General features: G+C 38.0%; 1 protein-coding gene across 9 annotated transcripts in view; it reads left to right on the top strand.

Moving 5' to 3' along the window:
* The window catches only part of RABGAP1L (RAB GTPase activating protein 1 like), a 682,268-nt gene that overhangs the window by 541,064 nt on the left and 118,128 nt on the right, over nt 1–23,076 (top strand). For 6 of the 9 annotated variants that reach the window (XM_027086258.1, XM_027086259.1, XM_027086257.1 and 3 more), the window contains one exon: nt 7,015–7,143. In XM_027086258.1, coding sequence (XP_026942059.1) covers nt 7,015–7,143 — 129 coding nt within the window. Of the gene's footprint in view, nt 1–4,652; nt 4,756–7,014; nt 7,144–9,930; nt 10,297–23,076 lie in introns of those variants that run through there. The other 3 variants (XM_027086261.1, XM_027086269.1, XM_027086265.1) reach the window with 3 other exon arrangements.

Raw genomic sequence — 23,076 nt, 5'->3', positions numbered from 1 at the left:
TAAGAAGTGCTAAAATATATTTCAACCAATTCTCTGCCTCTCTTTGAGGAATCAGTTTTTGGTCTAATATTCTTAAAGACTGCTTAACTTTGTGTCTCACGGGCTTCCACTGATAACTTTACAGTGATCCGGTGCTGCCTATCTTTGGCATTTACATTTTCAGTGTTTTGAAGGAAAACATAAAATTGATAACTAAGAATATCACTCATACTAAAATCTGCATCAAAATCCGGATGACTCTAGTGTAAAACGATTGTCAACAACAAAACCCATAAGCTTCCCAAGCTTCAGATTTGTGGGAGGTCATAGATATCTATATGTTGCAACTGTACAAAGTCGGCTTGGTTGCTCAGTTAGGTACCTGAGGTGGTGGTACAGTCCTCAGGTTGTTTTGGGCTCTAACACTGCAGGTAATAGTGCCATTTGCACTATATGTGAAAAGTGTGTGCCGCGTTGTGTATAGGGCCATTTGGAAATCTCTGACTTTGTTGTACAGTGTTGTACTTAAAAGATTGTCGATAGAACTAGGGTACTCTACATTCTGAGAAATCACATGCCCTTTAATTAGCAATGTGGCTATGAATTGGGATCAGCTATCCAATGAGTTATTGCTCAAAGTTTAGCATGTGTACCAGAGGGAAGTACAGTTGTTCAGCCTTGTGTTATTGGACTGGCTAATGATGTGGGATCAGCGGCTAATCTGCACAGGGTAATCCTAAGAGGAATCCTGCCACATGCAATGTTGCAGTCTTTCCATTACCAGTCAAGAGGGCAAGCACTGAAATTTAGGTTTTGTGGGGTTTTTTTGCGGTACACGGGCCTCTCACTGTTGTGGCCTCTCCCGTTGTGGAGCACAGGCTCCGGATGCGCAGGCTCAGCGGCCACGGCTCACGGGCCCAGCCGCTCTGCGGCATGTGGGATCTTCCCAGACTGGGGCACGAACCCACGTCCCCTGCATCGGCAGGCGGACTCTCAACCACTGCGCCACCAGCGAAGCCCGAAGTTTAGGTTTTTAATCATGTTTTAAATGTGAATGTGTGTGTGGGTTAAACACATACAAATCCCTTATTTTACTTTTAAGATGCCAGTAGTTTTCTTCATATAAGACAAGTTAATTTTTTTAATGAAACTGATCAAATAAATGAAGATTTACCAAGACAGCGTTGTAGATTTGGACTTTGAGCCTTATTTATTGTTCCCTGATTCACAGAGAGACCATCAAGCTATGAGAACACCAAGCACATTTGGAATTTTTGCTTATTGTCCTTCAAAGGTACACCTAGTAAAGAATAATTTTCCTTTAATAAATCAAGTACAAGTACTCCATTTTAGATATTACCACAAGGCATAAATTCTGTGTGCAGACTCACCAAACACACGTTTCTTTGGTGAAATTAAAATACCAAAGCAAGGGATATACGTATCCTAGAGACCAGCTAAGTAATGTCCTCTTCTAAAAGCCTGTGCTTCCAAATGATTCTCAGACCCCCAGAAACATTTCTAGAGACCAGCTAAGTAATGTCCTCTTCTAAAAGCCTGTGCTTCCAAATGATTCTCAGACCCCCAGAAACATTTCTCAACAGAATGGAAATCCTGTTAGACACTATAACTAAAGGAAGAAAAGCCATTTGTGGTGAATATAGCGAAGGTGAGAAAGAGAAACATGCCTAGATTTTTTTTTCAAATAATCCCCTAAAATAATCAAACCTAGATTTTGCTGCTTATCGAGGCCCTTAAAGAAAGATTTGTCATCCAAGAAAATGAGAGGTTTCGAATAGAAGCATCTGGAGCTAACACTCAAATGTTAGAACTGTTCATTTCCACCCACCCTCCTTTCTTTAAAAAAAAAAAAAATCACTTTAAAATGTGATACTCTTGCACTGAATTTTTCAGTGGGAAAAACACACTCCAAATGGTATTAGCAGGGGCACATAGCCAGAGTTCCTATTCCTCTGTAAGTGTGTGAAATTTGGAGAAAGAGGAAAAACTTTTACTCAGGTTCAAAATCTTCCCTATCTTCCTAGATTTTTTCTTTTTGCTTTTATATAACATGGGAAGTTATCAGATCATTATATGTTGATCTCAGTGTTGGCTGTAGTTTCAATCTGTTACTCTGGGCACTGTGCACGGTGAATCCAAAGGACTCTCAGGCTGAAGAGGATTGACATATATCTATAGCCAAACGTTCCAGCTGTCCCTCCAGTAACCATTTAAAGTTTAATTCTGATCATATTTCTTTATGCTGTCAAATTGCATCCTAGTTTTGTTTTTTTAATTTGTGGACTTCCTTAAAACATTAATTTTAAGGAGGGAATAAAAGAGCAGAGGAGAAAGTTTCTCTCCCATTTTTACCTCTGTTGTTGACTGCTGCAAGGATTACTCACTGAAGAGAGATGATAACTCTTAAAAGAAGTTAAAGACTCAAGTATAAAAGTTGCCTCCCAAATATAAAAGGCAATTTTGATGCCCCCCAATATACAAAAGAATTGCCCCCCAATTCTGATGCCCCCCAAATATAAAAGTCAATTTTTATATCAAAATAAGTCCTACATCTCCTTTCTAATTTGCATCTTATAAATTTTTGACTTATTAATAGTGAGTATGCTTGAAGTAGATCCTTTATAAATTCATGGAACAGATATATGTTGGTGTCTATTGTGTGCCTGGCAATGTGCTTAATTCATTTTACTGGGGTGAGTGGGAAGGATTCTTACATTAGCATCCTACTTACCTTTCCCTCTGGATATTTATTTCTACCTACTTGAAAGGAAATAGAAGTAGGACTTGTTTAAATGTTTTTTCAATTATCCAGGTAATCTTTTTATATAGCTCTTTTCATAGAAATGAGGAAGAAGTAATGTTACCTTTGAAGGTGTAATTGGTAAACATGTTTCCTATCATCACTTAAAAGGATTTGACAGAAAGTTTGGAGAGGAAAAGATGAGTATTAGTAGAGCCACTGATTTTCAAAAGTTATCATCTATTAGTTCTTACTTAAAAGCTGGTAGAGTTCTTTCCTTTATTGTACAAGGGAAGAAAACATGCCTTTGCTTATTCAAATTCCCTGGTTCTTGTCTATATTATCTTCTGACTGACATTACTTAGCAAATAATGTTTGGAAAGTGATTGCATTTTCATTATTTTACTATTCCTTCACTATTGTTCTGAAGGTAATATAGAAAAACTCTAAGAATTTCCCAGTTGAAGAACAGCCTTTCCAACTTAAATCAATTCTTCTAGCCTGATGGGGTTCTGTACAGTGAGTACAGATGGATAATGTTATCCAGAAGCCAGCCCAACCTCTTTCAGGGACTTGGTTTGGTTTTTGAAATGTTAGTCTGCCTTTTAGGGGTGTATTTTTAAAGCTTGGGTCTTATCACAAGATCATGTGTTAAACTTCTCTTCTTTGTTGGAGTAGAGGGTTAGCATTCATGCAATTATAAACTCATTTATAACCATTAATTAAGTTAATATCTCCATAGTCAGCTCATTAATAATTAGTATGTGTGATTGAAGCCATGTTTTAGTTTCATAGAAAGCACCACTACCTATATTTTGGACTAATATTATTACATCAATGCTTGACATTTATGAGGTGTATATATTTAACAAAATAATGTGTACAAAGTGACTCAAATTTTGTTAAATATATATGAAATATATCTGTAAGGTTAGGAAAAAAGGACTATAAGCAATGTAACAAAATGTTATACTAAAATTTCAGTATCTGAGCATATTTGAGCAACAGAGACAACTTTCCAAAATGTCCCCTACATTTGTTTTGGGGTTCACAAAATATACTCATGTGCCTTAACTTTGTTCATTCTCAAATACTCGAGGTTGGATATAGTCCCACTTTTAAAGTAGGAGAACGGTGGAGAATTATGCAGTACCATGAGTTAGCCAGAGTTGGAATTAAAATGACTATTCCATCCTTTGCAACCTTGCTTGAGGACCTCTAATTGACAAGTACTTCCTAGAGGCTAAAATTAGAGGATTAAATAAGATGCATTTTCTACACTTGCCTCATGATTATCAGAACTCCTCTCTTCAGGGGCTTGAGTTGGGCCAGTCACGCAATCTGGAGCTTCACTAACACCAGCGGTGTCTTGGAAAGGGCAGTCACAGGGCACTCTGAATTCTGGTTTCCAGAGACTTAACCTGAGTTGAGCTTCAGCCCCACCTGGGTAGGGAGCTCCTTGCTGTACCTCCCCTGAGACTACAGCCTCCTCCAAACAGCATCTCTGTGTGCCTGGCCATCCCTGCCTGACCAGAGGGCAAATGTCACAGGATATTTGGCTTCTCATCTTTAATCCTAATCTTTCTGCTTTTGTATGAACTCAGAGGCTGGACTTGAAATTAGGCCTTGGGCCGTATTAGAAAATTAGGTAACCATGCTGCTTCCTGTAGGCAGTAGACTGCTCCCCACCATTTTGGGGCATCTGTTTGCAGGTAACTAGAGGTTAGTTGCACTGACAATAGAAGAGGTGCCCTTAGAAGGTTTTTGACTAATGAAGAAAGCTACTAATCCTGTTTCGCTACAAACTCTGTAAGCAGCCTGTGTTGAACTTTCCCAACAATTGCCAAAGAGATAAACATCAGAACCAGTATTACAGGTGAAAAAGGATGTAGTATATCTGGCATAACTGGTAGGTGGATGCTTTCTCAGTAATTCAGCAGTTGATATTTTAGTTGAAGAGGCCCTCTTTGGGGCTGAAGTTGTTTCCAGTAACTGCCTTTTCCAACCAAGTTAAGGTGAGATGATAGCACTTTATCATGCTAAATATTCTCTCCACTGCTTATTGCCACCATCTCTCAGTATCTGTGAGGGAGGAAATAAATCTGAGATGTACTGAAGCTTGTTTTTTTCCCCGGCACTATTAGCCTGGCTCTGTCTTCTGACTACTAGTTTGTGAATCTAAACTTGGGCCAACCTAGTTCCCTGTGAAAATGCCTACTGTGTGAATTAATATATTATTCTATTTTACATGTTTCTGTTTAAAGGGGAGGAGAGAAGGGAAGAAAAAATTATATATGTATAGTGGAAGAGAGGCGGAAGTAGAATTCATTCACTTATTCAGTAAATTTTTGTTGAGTACCTCCTGTACTCTAGGCAGTGGATACAGCAAAGAACAAGACAGACAAATCCCCTTTCCTTAGGACGAAAACAGATGTAAAACTGGAAAATGACTGGATGGAAAATGACTTGATGGGCTGGGGGGAAGAATTTAACTGCTCAGAAAAGGCCTAACTCAGATCTTATATTTCTGCTAAAATCTAGATCACAAAAAGTTGTTATCATTATGAAGATCTGGGGGAAGAATATTCCAGGCAGAGAGAACAGGCAGTAGCCTTCAGTTAGGAATGAACTTGGTGTGTACAAGAAAACAGAAAGAAGGCCAGTGTGCTTGGAGCTTGAGAGCAAGGAGGGAGATGTGATTCAACATGAGGCTGGAGGGGAAAGCAAGGGCCCCATATCCTGAGGGGTCTTGTGGGCAATGGTAAAGATTTTGGGTTTTATTTTGAGCACAATAGGAACCACTGGAGAGCTTTACACAGAAGAGCAACATGATCTGAAAAAGTATCATCTAGCTGCTGTAAGGAGAGTAGATTGTGGAGAGCAAGAGCAGAAAGAGGGGGACCAGTTGGGGAGTTAGTGCAGTGGCTCAGCTGAGAGATGACAATGGCTTAGACCAGGCTGGTGGTGATGACAACAACTCATTATGAGCAGGATTCCTCTGACTTCCATATACTCTTTCAATGCAGTCTTTAAGATTAATCAGTTTTAAATTTGAATGTAAATAAAGTAATATTTTGAACTAGCATGTAGCTCTGTGATTTCTAGCCACCATGTTTTGTTTTTGTCTGTTTGTTTGTTTTTGTTTGATTTCTGCAGTTTTTGACAATTAAGTGCTGACTCTTAAAACACCTTATTTCTTTTTGTCTTGGCCTACTTCTGTGTACCCAGTCTTTCTCAATCTCTTAATTTGTGTCTCAGTGTTTGCCAGCGATTACTTATAGTTGTTTATTAAAATATTTATTGCCTTTCTTATTACAAAATCTTTACTGCAGGAAAAACAGCAAAATATATAAAGAAGAAAAAAATTATAATCCCACTATCCAGAGAAACATTTTCTTTTATTTCCTTTCAGTCTTTTTTCTGGGTATACATATATTTATAAGTGGTGGTTATTTCTTACGTAAATCTGGTAAGCAGTAGTTTTCATAAGAAGTTCAGTAGTTAAGTGGTTTGCTTCATTTACTGTTTTATAACAGTCTTTAAGATACGGGTACAGGGCTTCCCTGGTGGCACAGTGGTTGAGAGTCCGCCTGCCGATGCAGGGGACACGGGTTCGTGCCCCGGTCTGGGACGATCCCACATGCCGTGGGGGCGGCTGGGCCTGTGAGCCATGGCCGCTGAGCCTGCGCGTCCGGAGCCTGTGCTCCGCAATGGGAGGCCACAACAGTGAGAGGCCCGCATACCACAAAAAAACAAAAAAAAAAAAGATATGGGTACAATTTCTTATTTTCTTCACTTGAACTGCTACTGTCACTAGTTGAAAAGTCATTCTCTCATTAGGTGTTTATTATATAATTCTGCTGTGCTTTGATTGCATTGTCTATGTCTTCAGCCAGCTTTGTAAAATATCCTTAAAATGCCTACCAAGCTAAAATCACAGATTAGTCCCAGAGTTCAAAGTTTTTCCTTTTCTGGCATTTTTCTTTTTTTAGAGCCATAACATGGTTAGCTTTGCCAAGATCCACTATTCAAATCTTCAGGTAATATAAATTAAATATGTTAGCCTGTTAATTCTTTTGTCACGTCTAGGATTTATGGTGACTTATTTCAGCTTATAGTTAAAGAGGTTAGAAATCTCTTCCTAAAAATTTTTGAAGCTCACCTAGATCTTGGCTATAAAAGTACATTCAGGAAAATAGAAATTCCTTTTACAATGTATTCGTTCTGAATGTAGGTTAAAATGTAATTGATGATTCTTGGTGATTATTTTTTAGACCTCAAAGGAAGATCTTCTGCAGGCTGATTTTGAAGGTGCTTTAAAGTTCTTCAGAGTCCAGCTTCCAAAGAGATACAGGGCAGAGGAAAATGCAAGAAGGTTAATGGAGCAGGCTTGCAATATTAAGGTAAGATATATGAATTTATAGATAATAAATGTGGAACTTGAATGCAGAATAACATGGCAAATTGTATAAAACTCTTTCTCAGTATGTTGCTGGATTTTGACTATGTTTAAGGTGAAATGGTGTATGACCTAGTTTCTCTCAGACTTCTTTGTCAAGCTGATTTGTATCTATAGTGGCTGTACCTTCTAGTAGGACTTAGAGTGAACGTTAGCAGGTTCAGGTTGTAACAAGAGGGAGACAAACATTTATCTCATAGGTGGGGCTCTAGAATGGGTTGCTGTGATAGTGGTTTCCATAGCAGCAGACTTAGTATTTAGCTTTTGCCATCTGTTTTAAGATTATTTAGGACCAAGCAAGAAAAGCCTGCTTAGGCCGTGCTTTCCTTTCTCTAAGGGACTTGGAAAGCTCTGTCTTGATCTACGCATTTCCATCCCACACCTGACAAATGTTTGTGGATACGTTGCTCCTTATCAGGTGTCTGATATAAATAAACAAATTTTATAAATAAGTTAAAATAGAAATCTTTATCTAGAGAATTGTGGTATCAAGGTGAGATAGCACATTTAAAAAAAAAATGGAACCAATTTACTGATGTAAATTCTTGTACCTTTGGAATATACTAGGGAATCTTCTTACCTAACCATGACAAAAATATAAATTTGTTTTCTGAAAAAACAAAGATCCCAGGTCTTATGGACTTTACATTCTTGCCGAAGGAGAAAGTCAGTAAACAATTAACATAATAAAGAATATATTTAATATGTTAGAAGGTGATAAATAGCTATGAAAAAAGAAAAAGTAGGGCAAAATAAGCAAGATTGGATTGGTGGGGAGAAGGAAAGTTATAGTTGTTGTTTGGTAGTCAGAGTACACCTCATTGAAGGTGAAGGAGATGAATTATTCATGGAGATGTCTAGGGGAAGAGCAGTTCAGCAGAGGCAACAGCTAGTTCAAAGGCCCTGGGGCTGGCTCATGCCATGTGAGTTGGAGGAACAGCAAGAAGGCCAGTGTAGCTGGAATGAAGTGAATGAAAATGAGGGCAATAGGAGAGGAAGTTAGAGAGCTCACAAGGAGCCTAAAAATGTAGGTCACTGTAAGAGTTTTTAGGCTTTGCTTGGAGTATAGTGAAGAGCCCTTACAAGGTTTTGAGTAGAAGAGTGATAAGATCTGTCTGAGGTTTTAGAGGATTATAGTGCCTACAGTGTTGAGAACAGACGATAGAAAGGTAAGAGTAGAAGTAGGGAGATCAGATAGGGGGTTTGCAGTAACCCTGTTGAGAAATGATGATAGATTGACCAGGGTGATAATAGTGGGGATAGAGATGGATTGGAGATGGAGGTGGTTGGAACCTGGGTATATTTTGAAAGAGAACCAAAGGGATTTCATGATGTATTAAACATGGGTGTGAAAGGAAAAGAGGGGTCAAAGTGATTCCACAGATTTGGGATTGAGCAATTAGAAGATAGAGTAGTCATTGATTTATTAAGCTCATTTCTTAAAATGTATTTTGACACAGACTTCACTTAAGCATAATACCCACTGCAACACTTTTCTGGTGTAAGACTTTTTTTTGAATTTTAAGTTATTTTAAACTAAATTCTAAATGTTTCAAAAGTGCAACTCAATGCTGAACGTAAATAACTTGAGGAGAAAAAGATTACATTGTCTTCCAAATGAACTCTGTATTCAAAGAGATCATATTCCAAAGGTATTAAGAAAGATAGACCTCTGAAGTCTTCTTCCTGAAATGCAAACTTTTAAAGGCTTTATGACTGATTGTTTTATTTGGCTAAGCCAGGTGACTAAGCATAAGCCACATTTGTCTGTAGACGTTGAAAACACAGTGGTCATGGTGCCTTTGATTGAATTTTGTGGGCAGTAGGTTTGGAAGGTAGGCTTCAGCCAGCTGATTGTTCCAGAGCTGTCAGAAAGAAGTACTATAACTTGGGGCAGTGCTGTAGGGATCCATTAAAATATAGCATGCATTTCTAAGAATAAAAGAGTAGAGAGTTAAGAGGTATAGGTAAATGTTTTCAAGGGAAATCTAGAACTGTGGGAAAATAACTGAGAACAAAAAACCCAGGAAAGTGATTTAAAAATATGAAGTGTACAGGGAAATATTTTTTCTCAATATAATTTATGAAGCTTCTCAGAGGATGGAGGTAAGTAACGACTGTCAAGCCAGAAACGTGAGATATGAGAGACACTGAAACATAAAATGTTAGAAGACAAGTTCAAAATATGATCTGAATGGATTGTTCCTGAGATGGAAGTGCTATGTGCAACCAGAGTGATTTATTTGGTCATGAACAGATAGATAGGAATTTTTTTTAAAGCAATAATACGGTTGTTATTTAGTTTTGTGTTTTGTTTCGTTTTGTTTTGTATTATCTAAGGAGAGTACCTTTCTCTTAGATACTTAAAACAGTACCCAAGGGACACCATTTTAATTTATAGCATGATTGTGAGGCTGATGTGAGGTTTAACTGAAAGAAGGAAGACGTAAATTGTACAGTATTCAGGGATCGTGCTGGGACTAGAATGTAGATCTCCAACATGAAAATTTAAGATTGTTTTTAAACCAAGACCTACATTTTGAAATAGCTTTTATATCAAGACCTTAAACATACGCACGTGCACACACACACACAGACACACACAGACACACACACACACACACACATCTGAAGAGATACTTATGCTTACAATGTATGATGCACTCTGATGTTTTTCTTTTACTATATTATATTCTATTCCATTTTAAACTTCTACCCTTCCCTCTGCTAGTCACAACCCACTACATGGATTTCACAGCAGCTTGCAGTTTTGAAAAAGCACTCAGGCCTGTTCCACTGTCGGCGGCTCCTACCCCTTCCCCATTCTGATATGCTGTAACCCGTGAGAGGTTGTGGAGGATGAGGTGTTACACTGAATAATGAAAGTGGGAGTGTGGTAAGGATGTGAGTCATCATGCCATCATTACAGCAGCATGTGCTGGGAACTGGAAATGTTAGGAAATCAGGGACTTACAGAACACGGCTGCATGTTAAAGCATTCACAGACAAAGGTGACTGCAGGCATGGAACAGGCAAAAAAGTTGGAGCTCATGATTTCTTATCCACAGCCTGTTTAACAATAGAATTTCTGTCAAAGGTAATACATTTTTTTTTGGATTTTAATTATTTTTATAGGATTTGTGTACGGTCGTATAGTCTTGGAATGGACATGTTCTCATTTAATTATCCTTGAAAATGAATCACTTTCCTCTAACTTTAAGGAACTAGATGACCCAGTTATTTCAGTAAACTGACTGGTTTTAAAATAAATGCAACTGTTACAGGTAAAAAATAAATTGTTACCTCTGCGTATGGATAATAGGATTTATTAATAAAGCACATTGGATTGGGTAAATAACTTTATTCTTCTGAAACCCGTGTGACATTAAATATCAGGAATATTTTTCGGTGTTTATTTTTTTCTAATTTACTAACATGACTTTAAATCATTCTGATATGCCTTCTGTTCCTGTGATCCAGCCAGGCTAAAATGAGAAAATACATTCACCCATCAGACTTTACCTTGAAAAATAATGTGGTTACTTAATATATGAATATCCTGCACTTTCTCAGGAAGGCAACTTTGGTTGAATATCGTTATTCAGTTGTTAGCTTATAGTTTAAAATTTTGCTATTGCAGAGCTTCTTAAACTTGGATCTTGGCTTCATGGACTCTGAGTCACTAGAAATTTGACTTTCTTTATATAAGCATTTAAGCATTTTGTTTTTCCTGGTGAGAAAATATGTAGCTTTTATTAGATTCTTAAAGGGAACTCAGTGACTCAAAAAAATTAACTTTTGTGCTGTGGGATCATCTTAAGCTTGTTAGAAAATTGATATTTCTTTAGAGTATAAGAATTTATAAATGTGATACCTATATATATTCAAGTTCATATACATATAACCTTTATAATTTTTCTTGATCTGTTTTTCTTTACATAATTTTATTCAATATCACTCATATTGTATTAGGTTGAATTGATGAAATTACCATTCTTGTTGGCCAAAAACTGCCAGGTATTAGACATTGTATGTGATTTAATGCAATATTTTATGCGTCCTTATGTTTCACGTAGGTGCCATGTATGTAGATGATGAAATATTAAAAATTTGGCTCTTTTAAACATCACTTAGTGGGCACTGCTCTGATAAAAATAAAGAGATGAATTAGAAGAGTAAAACATCTATAACATAATTTAGAGTACTATATATATAATACACGTTAGTTCTATGGCCATGTCAACCTTTCCTGAGAATTATTCTCCAAAAGCTGGGAAGCAAGTCCTTTTTTTTTTTTTTTTTACGTTGATTTTTATTTGGGACAGTGTTACAAGTGCCACAGTTATGATGAACCTCATTAGTAGAAAAGTTCATCATATCACTCAAAATATTCTATTGGTAGCTCTTCATAATAGAATGTTTTAAAAAGTAAAGTAACCTATTGTGTTTGTATTTTATTAGTAAAATAATTTGAACAATATTAAAACTGCAAAATCTGACATTAAACTAAAACAAGGGAATTAGGAAAGAAAGGTCATTTATTGAGTAGCTACTATGTGCCAGGAACTATGCAAGAAGACTTCTCAGAGGAAGTAAGATTTAAGATGAGACCTGAAGGATTAGCAGGAATTAAGGAGTATATGGAGGGAGGGGGAAGGAAGTTCCATGCAGAGAATATGCAGAGGCCCAGAAGTAAGAAAAGATGGAGCTGTCCAAGACTTAAGCGGAGTTCATGACTGGAGAATAGGGTTCAAGGATGGAGGGAATGAGGGGAGTAGATAGAAGACTTAGAGAGGTAAGCAGGAGCCAAACAGCTGGTACAGAGCCATTTAAGCCTGTAATCCAACAGTAAGCAACTTGGATTTTATCCTCAGACAGAGGGAAGTATTGTGGGTTTTTAAAGAGGAGACAGAAATGATCAGATTTATGTTTTAGAAAGGCTATTCTGGCTGGTGTGTGGAGAATAGATTAAAATGGATAAGATTATTGATAACAGAATAGATTATTGATAACAGAATAGATTAAAATGGACAAGATTATTGATATTGAGATATTGGTAACAGATCAATTCAGTGGTGGTTGCAGTAATCCAGTTGAGAAGTGACCAGACTATTGTTATGGGCTAAAGAGATGCGGACAGATTCCAGAAATATTCAAGAGATAGAATCAACAGATCTTAGTGATTAAATAAGAGCATTAGGGCAGAGAAAGAGAGCCGAGATCATGCTCAGGATTCTCACTTAGGCAACTTGGTAGTAGTCACTCTATGAAGGGGAACACACAAAGGAGAACAAATTGCAAGGATAAAAGATAATGAGTTAAGTGTTGGACGTGTTAAGTTTGTGGTGTATATCTACAGTCTCATATCCAAGTACGTAAAAATATCCAATAAGCAGGTGGATATGGAATGGAAATCAGATCTGAGCTAAAAGTAGGCATTTGGATGTCATCAGTATTTGAACCATGGGAGTGGGTGAATTTTCAGAGGAGCAGAGAGAAGGGTTGAGGGTAGTTTCATTAACATATAAAAGATGGGCTGAGGAACAGCAGCTAGTGAGACTGAGAAGGCAGGAAGAAACCCAGAATAGTGTGAAGTGTGAAAGCTAAGGGAAAAGGTATATTTTCAAGAAGGAAGAAGTTGAAAAGTGTCAATGATGCTTAGAGGTCTCATAAGGTACTGAGAGTGGAAGTGGACATCGTGCAACAGTTAATGAAAGAGGTTCCTTTGTGGGCTTAGTGACAGCAGTTTCAGTGGAGTGATGATGTATAAAAGCCAATGATGCAAGGAATAAACAGGAGGTGAGTAAATGGACAAAGGAAGATGAGACAGCTCTTCTAAGGAGGTTAGTGTGGGGAGACGATGGAGGATGGAAGAAACAGCCAGCAAGCCTGAGAGTAAGTAAGAGAGTAAGTACGAGAGAGAGAGATAAGTAGACATGAGGTTGAGATGAATTTTTGGAGGATGGGAAAGATGGCTTTAAATGCTTAAAAAAACGCTCAGTGAGTCAATTTCTTCATTGAGTACCTACTATATGCCAGGCACTGTGCCAGGTCCAGGAAACACAAGGTTGAGCAAAAGCACATACACTCCCAGAGCTCATGGAGCTTATATCATGCAGAAGATGTTAATTATATAATTGCCATAATAAATGTATAATTACAAAGTGAGACACATGCTCAGAAGAGATATAATAAAGATATATGGAGAACAAAGAGCAAAGGAACCTGACTGGCTCAGTGGTTTAGGAAAAGCTTTCTTGCACGGAGATTATAAGGCATTTCAGACTGAAGGAAGCATGTGTAAACACTGTGGGGTCGGAGGGAGGATGGTATGTTTAAGAAACTAGGAGATGGCTCAAGGAGTGATGAGGGTTGATATCCAGGGGCCGGCCAGACCATCCCTCTTCAAATAAGAAGGAAAGACCCACAAGAGAGAAGTTGAAGATTCAATAAAGAAATTGGAATATATCAACAGAGACAGACCTCAGAGGAGATAAAGGATTAGACTCTAAAGAATGTACTTTTCTTCCATTACAGCAGGAGGGAGTAGATGGGGATAAAGACAAATGTGCAGGTTAAGTAAGGTAAGGTAGGGTGAGGAGGAAGGAAATTGAGAATATTCCATTTGAAGGTTTCTCTTATTTCTATTAAGCAGGATCTAGAACTAAGGGAATGTAGTGGAGCTAGAGATTCAAAGAACATGGACAAACTTTTAGATATTGCAAAGAATGGAAGAACTAACTGGGAAAACACAAAAGAATTGTTGGGCTGAATTGTTGGAGGTCATGAATTCATAGTGGCAAAAATGTGCAGTGTTTTGGGAGTTTCTCTAGAAATACCCAGCAATCCAAATGTATACATGAAGAAAGCAGTTACTTTCACCTATAGTTGAGGTTTGCCAGCACGAGACAAAGGAAGGGCAGTGGGACCAGGGCGATGGTGCACTAATAAACCAGACCTTGGGGATACGAGAGGGAGGAGTAAAGGGGGAATCTCTGATTTGTAGCTTTTGCCAATTTCCAGGTAAAATATGGCCAATTTCAAGGTACCAGTGACTTAACAAGTGGCACACAATTTGTGAATATTAAGTCACTTCTTTTGGACTGGTAGTTGCTAACCCCAGCACGCTACAGGGTCAGGGAGATGAGGCTAGTAGCAGGAGAGTGGTTGACATGATAGATAGTGGAATAGAACTAGTAGAAGAGAAAGTGAAGACAGATAGGGATTGAGAGACTGCAGGACAAGGGGGTGAGGGAGAGGTACCAAAGATTGAACTCTAAGAACACAGAGAGCAGTGGAGGGGGACACTAAATGACTTGTTGGTGATAGCCCAAGAGAAATACATCTTTTCTCCAAAACCACTTATATTTTAAGGACAGTTTAGTGACATTAGAAGATAGCACTGACCTATGCTCAAAATTTTCAGTTGGTAGCTCAGGTTACTTAGTGGCAGCAAAATCAGGCCAATTGCTATTTTGCCATCTATGGCGAGTTCCTGTGATTTGCTTCTCTCTGTCCTAATGACGTTACCACCATCACTACCATTTTACTCTCATCATAGAGATTTGAAATGCATTGTAGGAGGAATAAACAAAGATGGCAGAGGCAGTAAGAGTAAGGGAAATAAGAGGAAGAGGAGGGCCCTAGCGACTGAAAACAAAGTCCTGCCCTAGCATCTTCTTCTTTCACACCAAAATTGTCTTCCTAACCCATGCTAGAGAGGAGGCCATCATTGACTGTATGTTACCATGGTAACTACCTGCCTCAGAAAACTCTAAGCTCTGCTCCAGCTCAGTTATCTATGTATTGTGACAGACAATTATCCACTCTCCCAAAGTGGATTAATACAATTTGATCTTGCCTCTCACAAGTCATGCTTTTAATGGGATAGAGGTAAATTCGTTTATCTAGAGATTTAATATTTTTCTCTCTCAGACCTCCATGTTTGTAACCATGGATTTGAATTTAACTGTTTGAAAATAACTTTCACACTAGAGCAAAACTATGAAGAACATTTGTATTAAGAGCAATGTACCTCTAATTTCTTCATGCTGTTTGCTATTTCTTTCTGGCTATTGTTGCTATGTATAAACAAGAATGTAATGTCCCAAATAGAGGTTTTTTTTGAATTAGCAATGAGGCCACACAGAGGCTTTTGTTGACTCTGTGAATCTAAAATATGTGCCCTTATGTGCACCGTGGAAAGGGTTCGTTTTTAATGGAACCACATTTCATGTTCCTTTCCTATAAAGACCTCTGCACATTGACAGCCACAATTTGGACTATTTGGTTTAGAGTGTCATAATCTTCTCCCAGGCAAATGTTAATTTTGTTATAGGCTACAGTGGTGTGATAATTAACAAACTGATAATGAAGTAGTTTTTATATCAAAACAGTTGCTTCATTTTTCCTCTGAGGCTTCTGTTAACATTGATAACCCTCAGTGTGTCTGAGATTTGGGGCATTGTTTTTCCCCAAACAGGGATTAATACAATTTGATCTTGCCTCTCACAAACCATGCATTGTGGGAATGAGCAGAAAACACGTAAATGTTAGACATGCTCTGAAGCAGTTTATAACAGGTGGAAAAAACAGGCCAGAGCTCCGGATGCCCAGGCCTCAGGCATCCTGCACATTAAGAAAACTCTGCTTTTCTGTCTGTTCCCAATCATCTGGAATGCATTTGTATCCTTTATTACGTCTGCTGTTTTCTTCTACCATCATACCTGCTTCTGCCAGTCATTTCTTTCAGTTTATTAAGGAGAAAGCCATAGAAACATTTTAAAATTAACTTGATGGGTGAACCTGGATATTGTATCATGAACCGATCTATATAAATCATTAAATTGTCCTACTCCAAAGAAAAATAAGATAAATGGATATAAAAAATTGATTTTTATATGGGCATCTCTTTTTTTCAGAAAAAGAAGTAATAAATCATAAGAATAAAGCATATGCCCTTACTTGCATCCCAAACTTGGTACAATGTCGTTAGAGCTCTCCACATACATTAACAACAAAAAAGGACACTTCAACTGTTTCAACTAGTGGTTCCTCTCCTCTCAAACTTTACTCTTTTTCCCTGCAGCTAATTCACTCTCAGCAGTCTTCTAAAGACATAGTAAGACAAATGGTTATGCTCTTAAGTGGGAGTTTCCACATTTCATATAACTTTCTGCAGTGTTTTGCCAATTACCTCTTATCCAGTTGTTATGATTTATGTTTATCTGTATTGGAGAATAAAGTTAGAACTCATCTTCATTCTTTGGAAGCAGAGGTAATAAATAATTTTCCCATGGCTATTTACAATGAGAGCCACATCTCTTTGTTTTGTTTTTTTTTTTTAACTACTTGAATTCACGTTAAGGTTATATTTAAAGTGTGCTTCACAGTTTGTATTTGGGGATCTGATTTAGACAAGAAAATAAATGTGTTTCTCTGTGCCCCTGTTGCTGCTCAATGGAAGTAATTTAACTTTTTTTAAATTCAAATTTAATTAATTAAATTTAAATTTATTTTTAATAAATTTAAACGTCTTAGGTGTTTAAAATAGGTTAGGTTAGGAAGGCTGGGCCGTTGGATCTTGGGTTTATTTCAAACACTTCAGCCACAGCTATGTCAGATGCCACTGCCTCTTCTCTGGGGCGAATAAAGTCTAATCATATTATATTTACTTAGTTACTCATAAGCTCATGTATCCATTTAGCATTTAGCTGGGAAATGACCGAGTCTAATTAGTACTCTGGAGAACTTACTTATTTTACTATTAAGCCTTTTTCTCCCCCTCCCCCCTCAACCATGAAAAATTATTTTCTTTTGAAATGGTGGAAGTAACATGTAAATGAGAATAGCAACCCAAAAAAGATAGTGAAGATTTTTAAGTGTTATTCACATATCTCCAACTGTTTGTCAAGCTTTCTGAAGCTCCGCTTAAAGGCAAACAAACTGCTGAGGGGAAAATTATATTCCTTGCTGTAGTTGATAGTTGTGATTAAATGGGCACTCCATTCTTACTGTCAATTCCTCTGGCTTGGGGACTTTTTATTGCTGCCGCCTGTGGGAGGGAACGATTTCTTTCATCTGGAATGTCTAGCCTGTTCCTTTTCTATGCCTGTAATCTATCCAGATCTCTGTAATATGTAGTTCAAATGGTTTTATCACCGTCACCATCATCATCATCGTCACTAGTATCATTATTATTATGTGAGGGAATACTGGCATACAAACCACATGAAGCGGTGGTAAAACTTCGTGTTCTGTTGTGTCACTCAGGTCAGGGGAGGCTTCAGTTACTCAGTTTGGCACAGGCTCAGTGCCTCTATCAGTGTGTTCTGTGCAGCGTTTCATTCATCCTCTTTTCCAGGCACTGCGTTATCCTCTGTTATCCCTTGCCCTTAGGGTCACTGTACTTCCTACCAGCTCTTACTACATATTGAAGTTTCTCAGTAAGTTGGTTCCTAAACAGGCAGTACTTTTTTTTTTTCTCCTGAGTCTCATGTCTGCCCCCAGTTTCATGTCTGTGGTAGTTTGTTAGGGCTGCTGTAATAAATTACCACAGACTGTGTGGCTTACACAGCAGAAATTTATTTTCTCACAGTTCTGGAAGCTAGAGGTTCAAGATCAAGGTATCAGCAGTTTGGTTTCTTTTGAGGCCTCTCTCCTTGTCTCGGAGATGGCCGTCTTCTCACTGTATCCTCACATGGTCATCCTGCTGCCTGTGTTATCTGTGTCTAATCTCCTCTTCTTATAAGGATACTAGTACTGGGAGTTAGGGCTTCAACATATAAATTTGGGGGACATACAGTTCAGCTCACAGCAATGTCTTTCTCATAGTCAACAGAATGCTAGTTTCAACCCAATTTCTCTGAAAACATTCTCTTCTGAACATGAATCATTCTTGGCAACCCTGAACTGTTTCTCTAACATCTGATAACACATGACAGTTTCCTGTGTTTGTCAGCCTACCCAAGTTCTTCCATTTTCTCCTAAACTCTCAGATTTTCTAAAATATCCTATTTTTCTTCACAATTCCACCCTTCACTTCCATCAGCCCACTTGGCTGGCAAAGAATTTCCTCTGGCATGCATGTTAGCTTGTTGTAAGTTCTAACTTATATACCCTGCTCTGGTATGATCTAAATGCATTAACTTCCTTATAATCTTGTCTATCTATTGTATCATATCTTATACAACCATAACCTCCCTGATTCCCCTTCTTTCCTAACTTATATACCCTGCTCTGGTATGATCTAAATGCATTAACTTCCTTATAATCCTGTCTATTGTATCATATCTTATATAACCATAACCTCCCTGATCCCCCTTCTTTCCTAAAAGAGAGGCAGTGAGTTGTGCAAGGAAATAAGTTATGTCTTAGCAGGATGTCCAGTGAGAAAAGAAAATCTATTGTAATAAAATGAGTATTTTAAGCAACAACATAATTTGGATACTGTATAGAACCAAAGGACTTAGTTTATTTTCTAAAATTATTTACATAAAACCTTTTATTCTAAAATATTTCATCAAATTTTAGGATGGCCATTGTTTAAGAAGCCAGATCGTAGACATTGCACCTGTGAGGGAAAATTTTTGAAAAAAAAAAAAATTGTTTGACATGGTAGGATCTTATTAGAACCTTCAGAATTCATAGTTGGAGGCCCCTGACATTGCTTGTCTGGACTGCTATAGCTGCCTCAGACTAACTAGCTCGTCTATCTGGCTTAAGTTTTTGTCTTCTGGAGTTTCCTCTACTCACTAGTACCAGAGTTTTCTGCCCGGAGAACCAACCTCCTTGTACTACTCCTCATTCAGAGAGCACTACTGGCTCCCTGTTACCTGCGGGGTAAACCCCACCGCCTTCTCAGCTTAGCACACATTCCCATTTTTCACATCAATCTGCCATGCCCTTTTCTGGCCTCGCTCGTCACATCTTGCGCCTTCTACCTGGAACTCTTACTCACCGTCCTGAGAAAGTTACTTAATTTCCTTGAGTATGAGTTTTCTCGTCATGAAGTGAGGCTAATACCTACTGCACAAGGATGTTGTCAGAATTAATAAAGCTAAACATGTGTGAAGCACTGGCTAAATTATTTATCAGTTCCTTTTTTTTTTAAAGATTTTTTTTTTTGATGTGGACCATTTTTTAAAGTCTTTATTGAATTTGTTACAATAGTGCTTCTGTTTTATGTTTTGTTTTTTCGGCTGCGAGGCATGTGGGGTCTTAGCTCCCTGACCAGGGATGGAACCTGCACCCCCTGCCTTGGAAGGGGAAGTCTTAACCACGGGGCCGCCAGGGAAGTCCCATCAATTCCTTTTGCAGTTATGGGGTCAAGCAAACCCCTATTCATCCTTTAAGACCCAGAACAGACACCACTTCCTCTGGGAACCTAGGCTGTTATTTATTCTGATTCTGGCAATTCCTCCACTAGAGCACCACAGTTGGAGTTAAGAATGTGGTTTTCTGAAGCCATGTTGTTAGAGTTAAACCCTTGGCTTCTCTATTTATTACCTGTGTGATATCTGGCAAGTTACCTGTATCTCAGTTATCTCTTCTGTAAAATGAGTATTACATTGTCGGTACAGTAGGATTACTGTGAGGATTAAGTGGGATAATATATGTAAGAAACTTAACAAATGCTGTGCATCATTAGTATACAAAAAAATTTTTGTCATTATTACCGTCATCGTTTTGCGTCAGTTTCTCTCATTGTGAGTTCCTCAAGAGTTTGTCTGTACCTTGCTCTTCTCTAGATGCCTTGGGCCTGGTCCAACCCCTAGCATAATAGCTGGATCAAAGAAGTCACTCATTAAATACTTATTCAGTTAACATATTCATTTTTTTTTCCTTTTTTTTTTTTTCCCCTATTCATTTAGGTTGAGGAGTGTTGGGCTTTAAATCCTCTCTGAAAATACTTCTGGAAATAAACAGAAAAATCCTCATGTATCTCACTGAATAGTATTCCAGGTTTCTTCCTATAGAAAAGTGAAGTAGCTGAGTTTTTTAGTCTGAATTCAGCTTTAAGAAGGGTGTCTAGGGCTTCCCTGGTGGCGCAGTGGTTGAGAGTCCTCCTGCCAATGCAGGGGACACGGATTCGTGCCCCGGTCCAGGAAGATCCCACAGGCCATGGAGGGGCTGGGCCCGTGAGCCATGGCCGCTGAGCCTGCGCGTCCGGAGCCTGTGCCCCACAGTGGGAGAGGCCACAACAGTGAGAGGCCCACATACCGCAAAAAAAAAAAAAAAGAAGGGTGTCTATCATATTGTGTAGATTACAGAGTTCATGAAATATAAACTTGTGAATTTTCCATCTTTCAAGACCTTTAAGACTTGGATAGAAGGTCAGCTTTCTTCCTCAATGATTGGATAACCAGATGCCCTTTCTTATCTTTATTCGATTTTTCAGATTATTATTTAATGATTTTAGAATTCTAAAAGTTTTTTCAAGTCTTACTTGTATAAACCTCTTGGTTGTCTATGGTAAAAATAACTGTTGAAAGAACTGAAGCTAAGATGTATATGCCACATCCTTTTAAAATAGGGTAGACATGGGACTTCCCTGGTGGTCCAGTGGTTAAGATTCCCAGCTTCCACTGCCGGGGGTGTGGGTCCGGTCCCTGGTCGCGGAAGTAAGATCCCACATGCCGTGTGGGAACATAAATAAGATAAAATAAAATACCAAATTAGTAGAGTTTATAATCAAAAGACAGCTAATACAGATCCCAAATGACAGACTAGTCTGTTCCTTCTTTATGTATGATAAAGTTATAATCATGTTTTATATTTTCTGTGACATTCTCTTTATGTATCTCATAATTATCAATTATATTTTATTCTTCATCAACTGAAATCAAGGAATGTCAACAATATATCTGCCTGTTTGTGCTTGCATACTGTATCAGTTATCTATTGCTGAGTAGCAAACCATCCCCAAACTTTCTGGCTTACAACAACAATATTTCTCACAATTCTGTGAGTCACCTGGGTAGTTCTTCTGCTGTTGTCTCTGGATTCATTCAGCTGGTGGGGCAGCTCAGGGTAGGAGCTGCCTTTCCACATGTTTTTTCATCCTTGGCTGCTTCTCAGCCTTGTGGTCTCAGGTTTCCAAGGAGGCAAGACCCAGTGGCATAAGCACTTAGCAAGCTTCTGCTTGTGCTACATTTGTCATTGTCACATTGACCAAAGCAAATCCCATGGAGAGTCAATATTAGAGTGGATATACAGGGAAAATGATGCCAGGAGACATGATTGATTAGGAGCCTTTCCTGTAACAATCTACCACACACATGCATGGCAAATTTATGTCTCAGTACATAAAAACAAACAAACAACCCCCCACATTAACTTAGTTTCTGATGAGAGGGCTGAGAGTTTGATTGGAAAGGAGACTTCCTTTCCATTTAATATATTTACTTTCATTTATTAATACTTTTTATTTAATAATATCCTTTTATACAGTTTCTTTTACTGGTATTACTTCTTCAATTGACAAAAAAAAAAAAAAAAAAAAACCAAAACTTTTTTCACAATGCAAGTGAGTGAGTAAACCATCATCAGTTTGGGTTCCCTGATAGCAGAAGCAATAGTTGCTTATGAATTCTTAATAAAACTTGAGTAGAGGTACTCTGATTACAAAGAAAATCCAGCCTGTGATACTGATTTTGTCATACATGAGAAAGTTAGGTTTCCAGAGTTCAGAGGAAACTTAAAATTTTTAAGGTTTTCTACCTCATACCCATCAAGAGTTTATAGGGGATTTGAAATAAATATTATTTAACTGTTTTATTTTCAAAATATTTTGGTTTATTTCCATTGTGCTATGTGTTTTCTATCAAACATTATTGATTAAAAAGGTTTAGATGACATAAATCACTGGGGGAAGTGAAGAATACATTTGCCAAAATGAACATGAACACCTTCTTAAGACAATAGCACATAAGAATATTGCAATCAAAGATTTAGAGACAAATCTGAATCCCATAAACTACCTGTTTTTTTGGCCAAAGTAGAGCAGCAGCTGACCTTTAGATTCACATATTCTGGTTAGGAAGTTAAGGTTGACTATTGAAATTGATTTCTCAAGATAAATGTCCCACATTTTTTTTTTTTTCTGATAGGATGAGTTTACCCTCTTTTAAAGAAAGGACAGTCTGACACTCTGACACTGAGCAATGAAAGTATGGTAGAAACAAATGAAAGTTTGCCACAAGATACCAACCTAGCTATTCAATGCCTTGCTATAGGCAGACTCTTTCTTAGGACCTAGTTCGTCTGTTTTTGTTTTAATTCACCTCAGGGTTCAGCTGTAGTCATTTTATCCCAACAGATGTAACTTTAGACTCTTAATATGGGTGATATAGTTAAACTCATCTTAATGTAAATTTTTCATGGTGGGCCATGCGTAGATGGTCTCAGGGGTAACTTAAAAAGAACTAGTTTCACAGCTAGAGAAAAGGGTAAAACTTTATTTCTTATAAAATAATCAGACCTTTAGTCAGTGTAGTATCACAAGATCCAAACTGTAATGACTTTGTTTTAAATGGATCCAGGATCTGGAGAGTGGGGAATGGACACCAGAGAGGAGTTTGTATAATATATTCTCAGTATTGTGAGGGAAATGCCATTGAAAAACGAAGGAAGACAAAAGAAAATGAGGAAACTCCTTTCCCCCATTAGGATCCACGAGTAGAGTACAGCGTTTGTCAGGAAAACTGCCGTATGAGACAGAACTTGCCTTTAATGCCCAGAGATATTTGCTGCTGTCTAAAGGTGCACAACTTAATCTTGCCTACTGTCTGATGTTCCCAACTATTTTCTATTAACTGAGCCCCAGATCAGATCCAAAGACACTTCCCCACAGCGAGTAGGTGGATGGCTCGAGTGA

Source organism: Aethalodelphis obliquidens, unplaced genomic scaffold (assembly GCF_003676395.1).
Source record: "Aethalodelphis obliquidens isolate GAN/ISIS:26980383/991018 unplaced genomic scaffold, ASM367639v1 scaffold55, whole genome shotgun sequence".
Lineage (NCBI taxonomy): Eukaryota > Metazoa > Chordata > Mammalia > Artiodactyla > Delphinidae > Aethalodelphis > Aethalodelphis obliquidens.
Note: the sequence above shows the minus strand (reverse complement) of the source record. Positions and strands in the feature narration are given on the sequence as shown.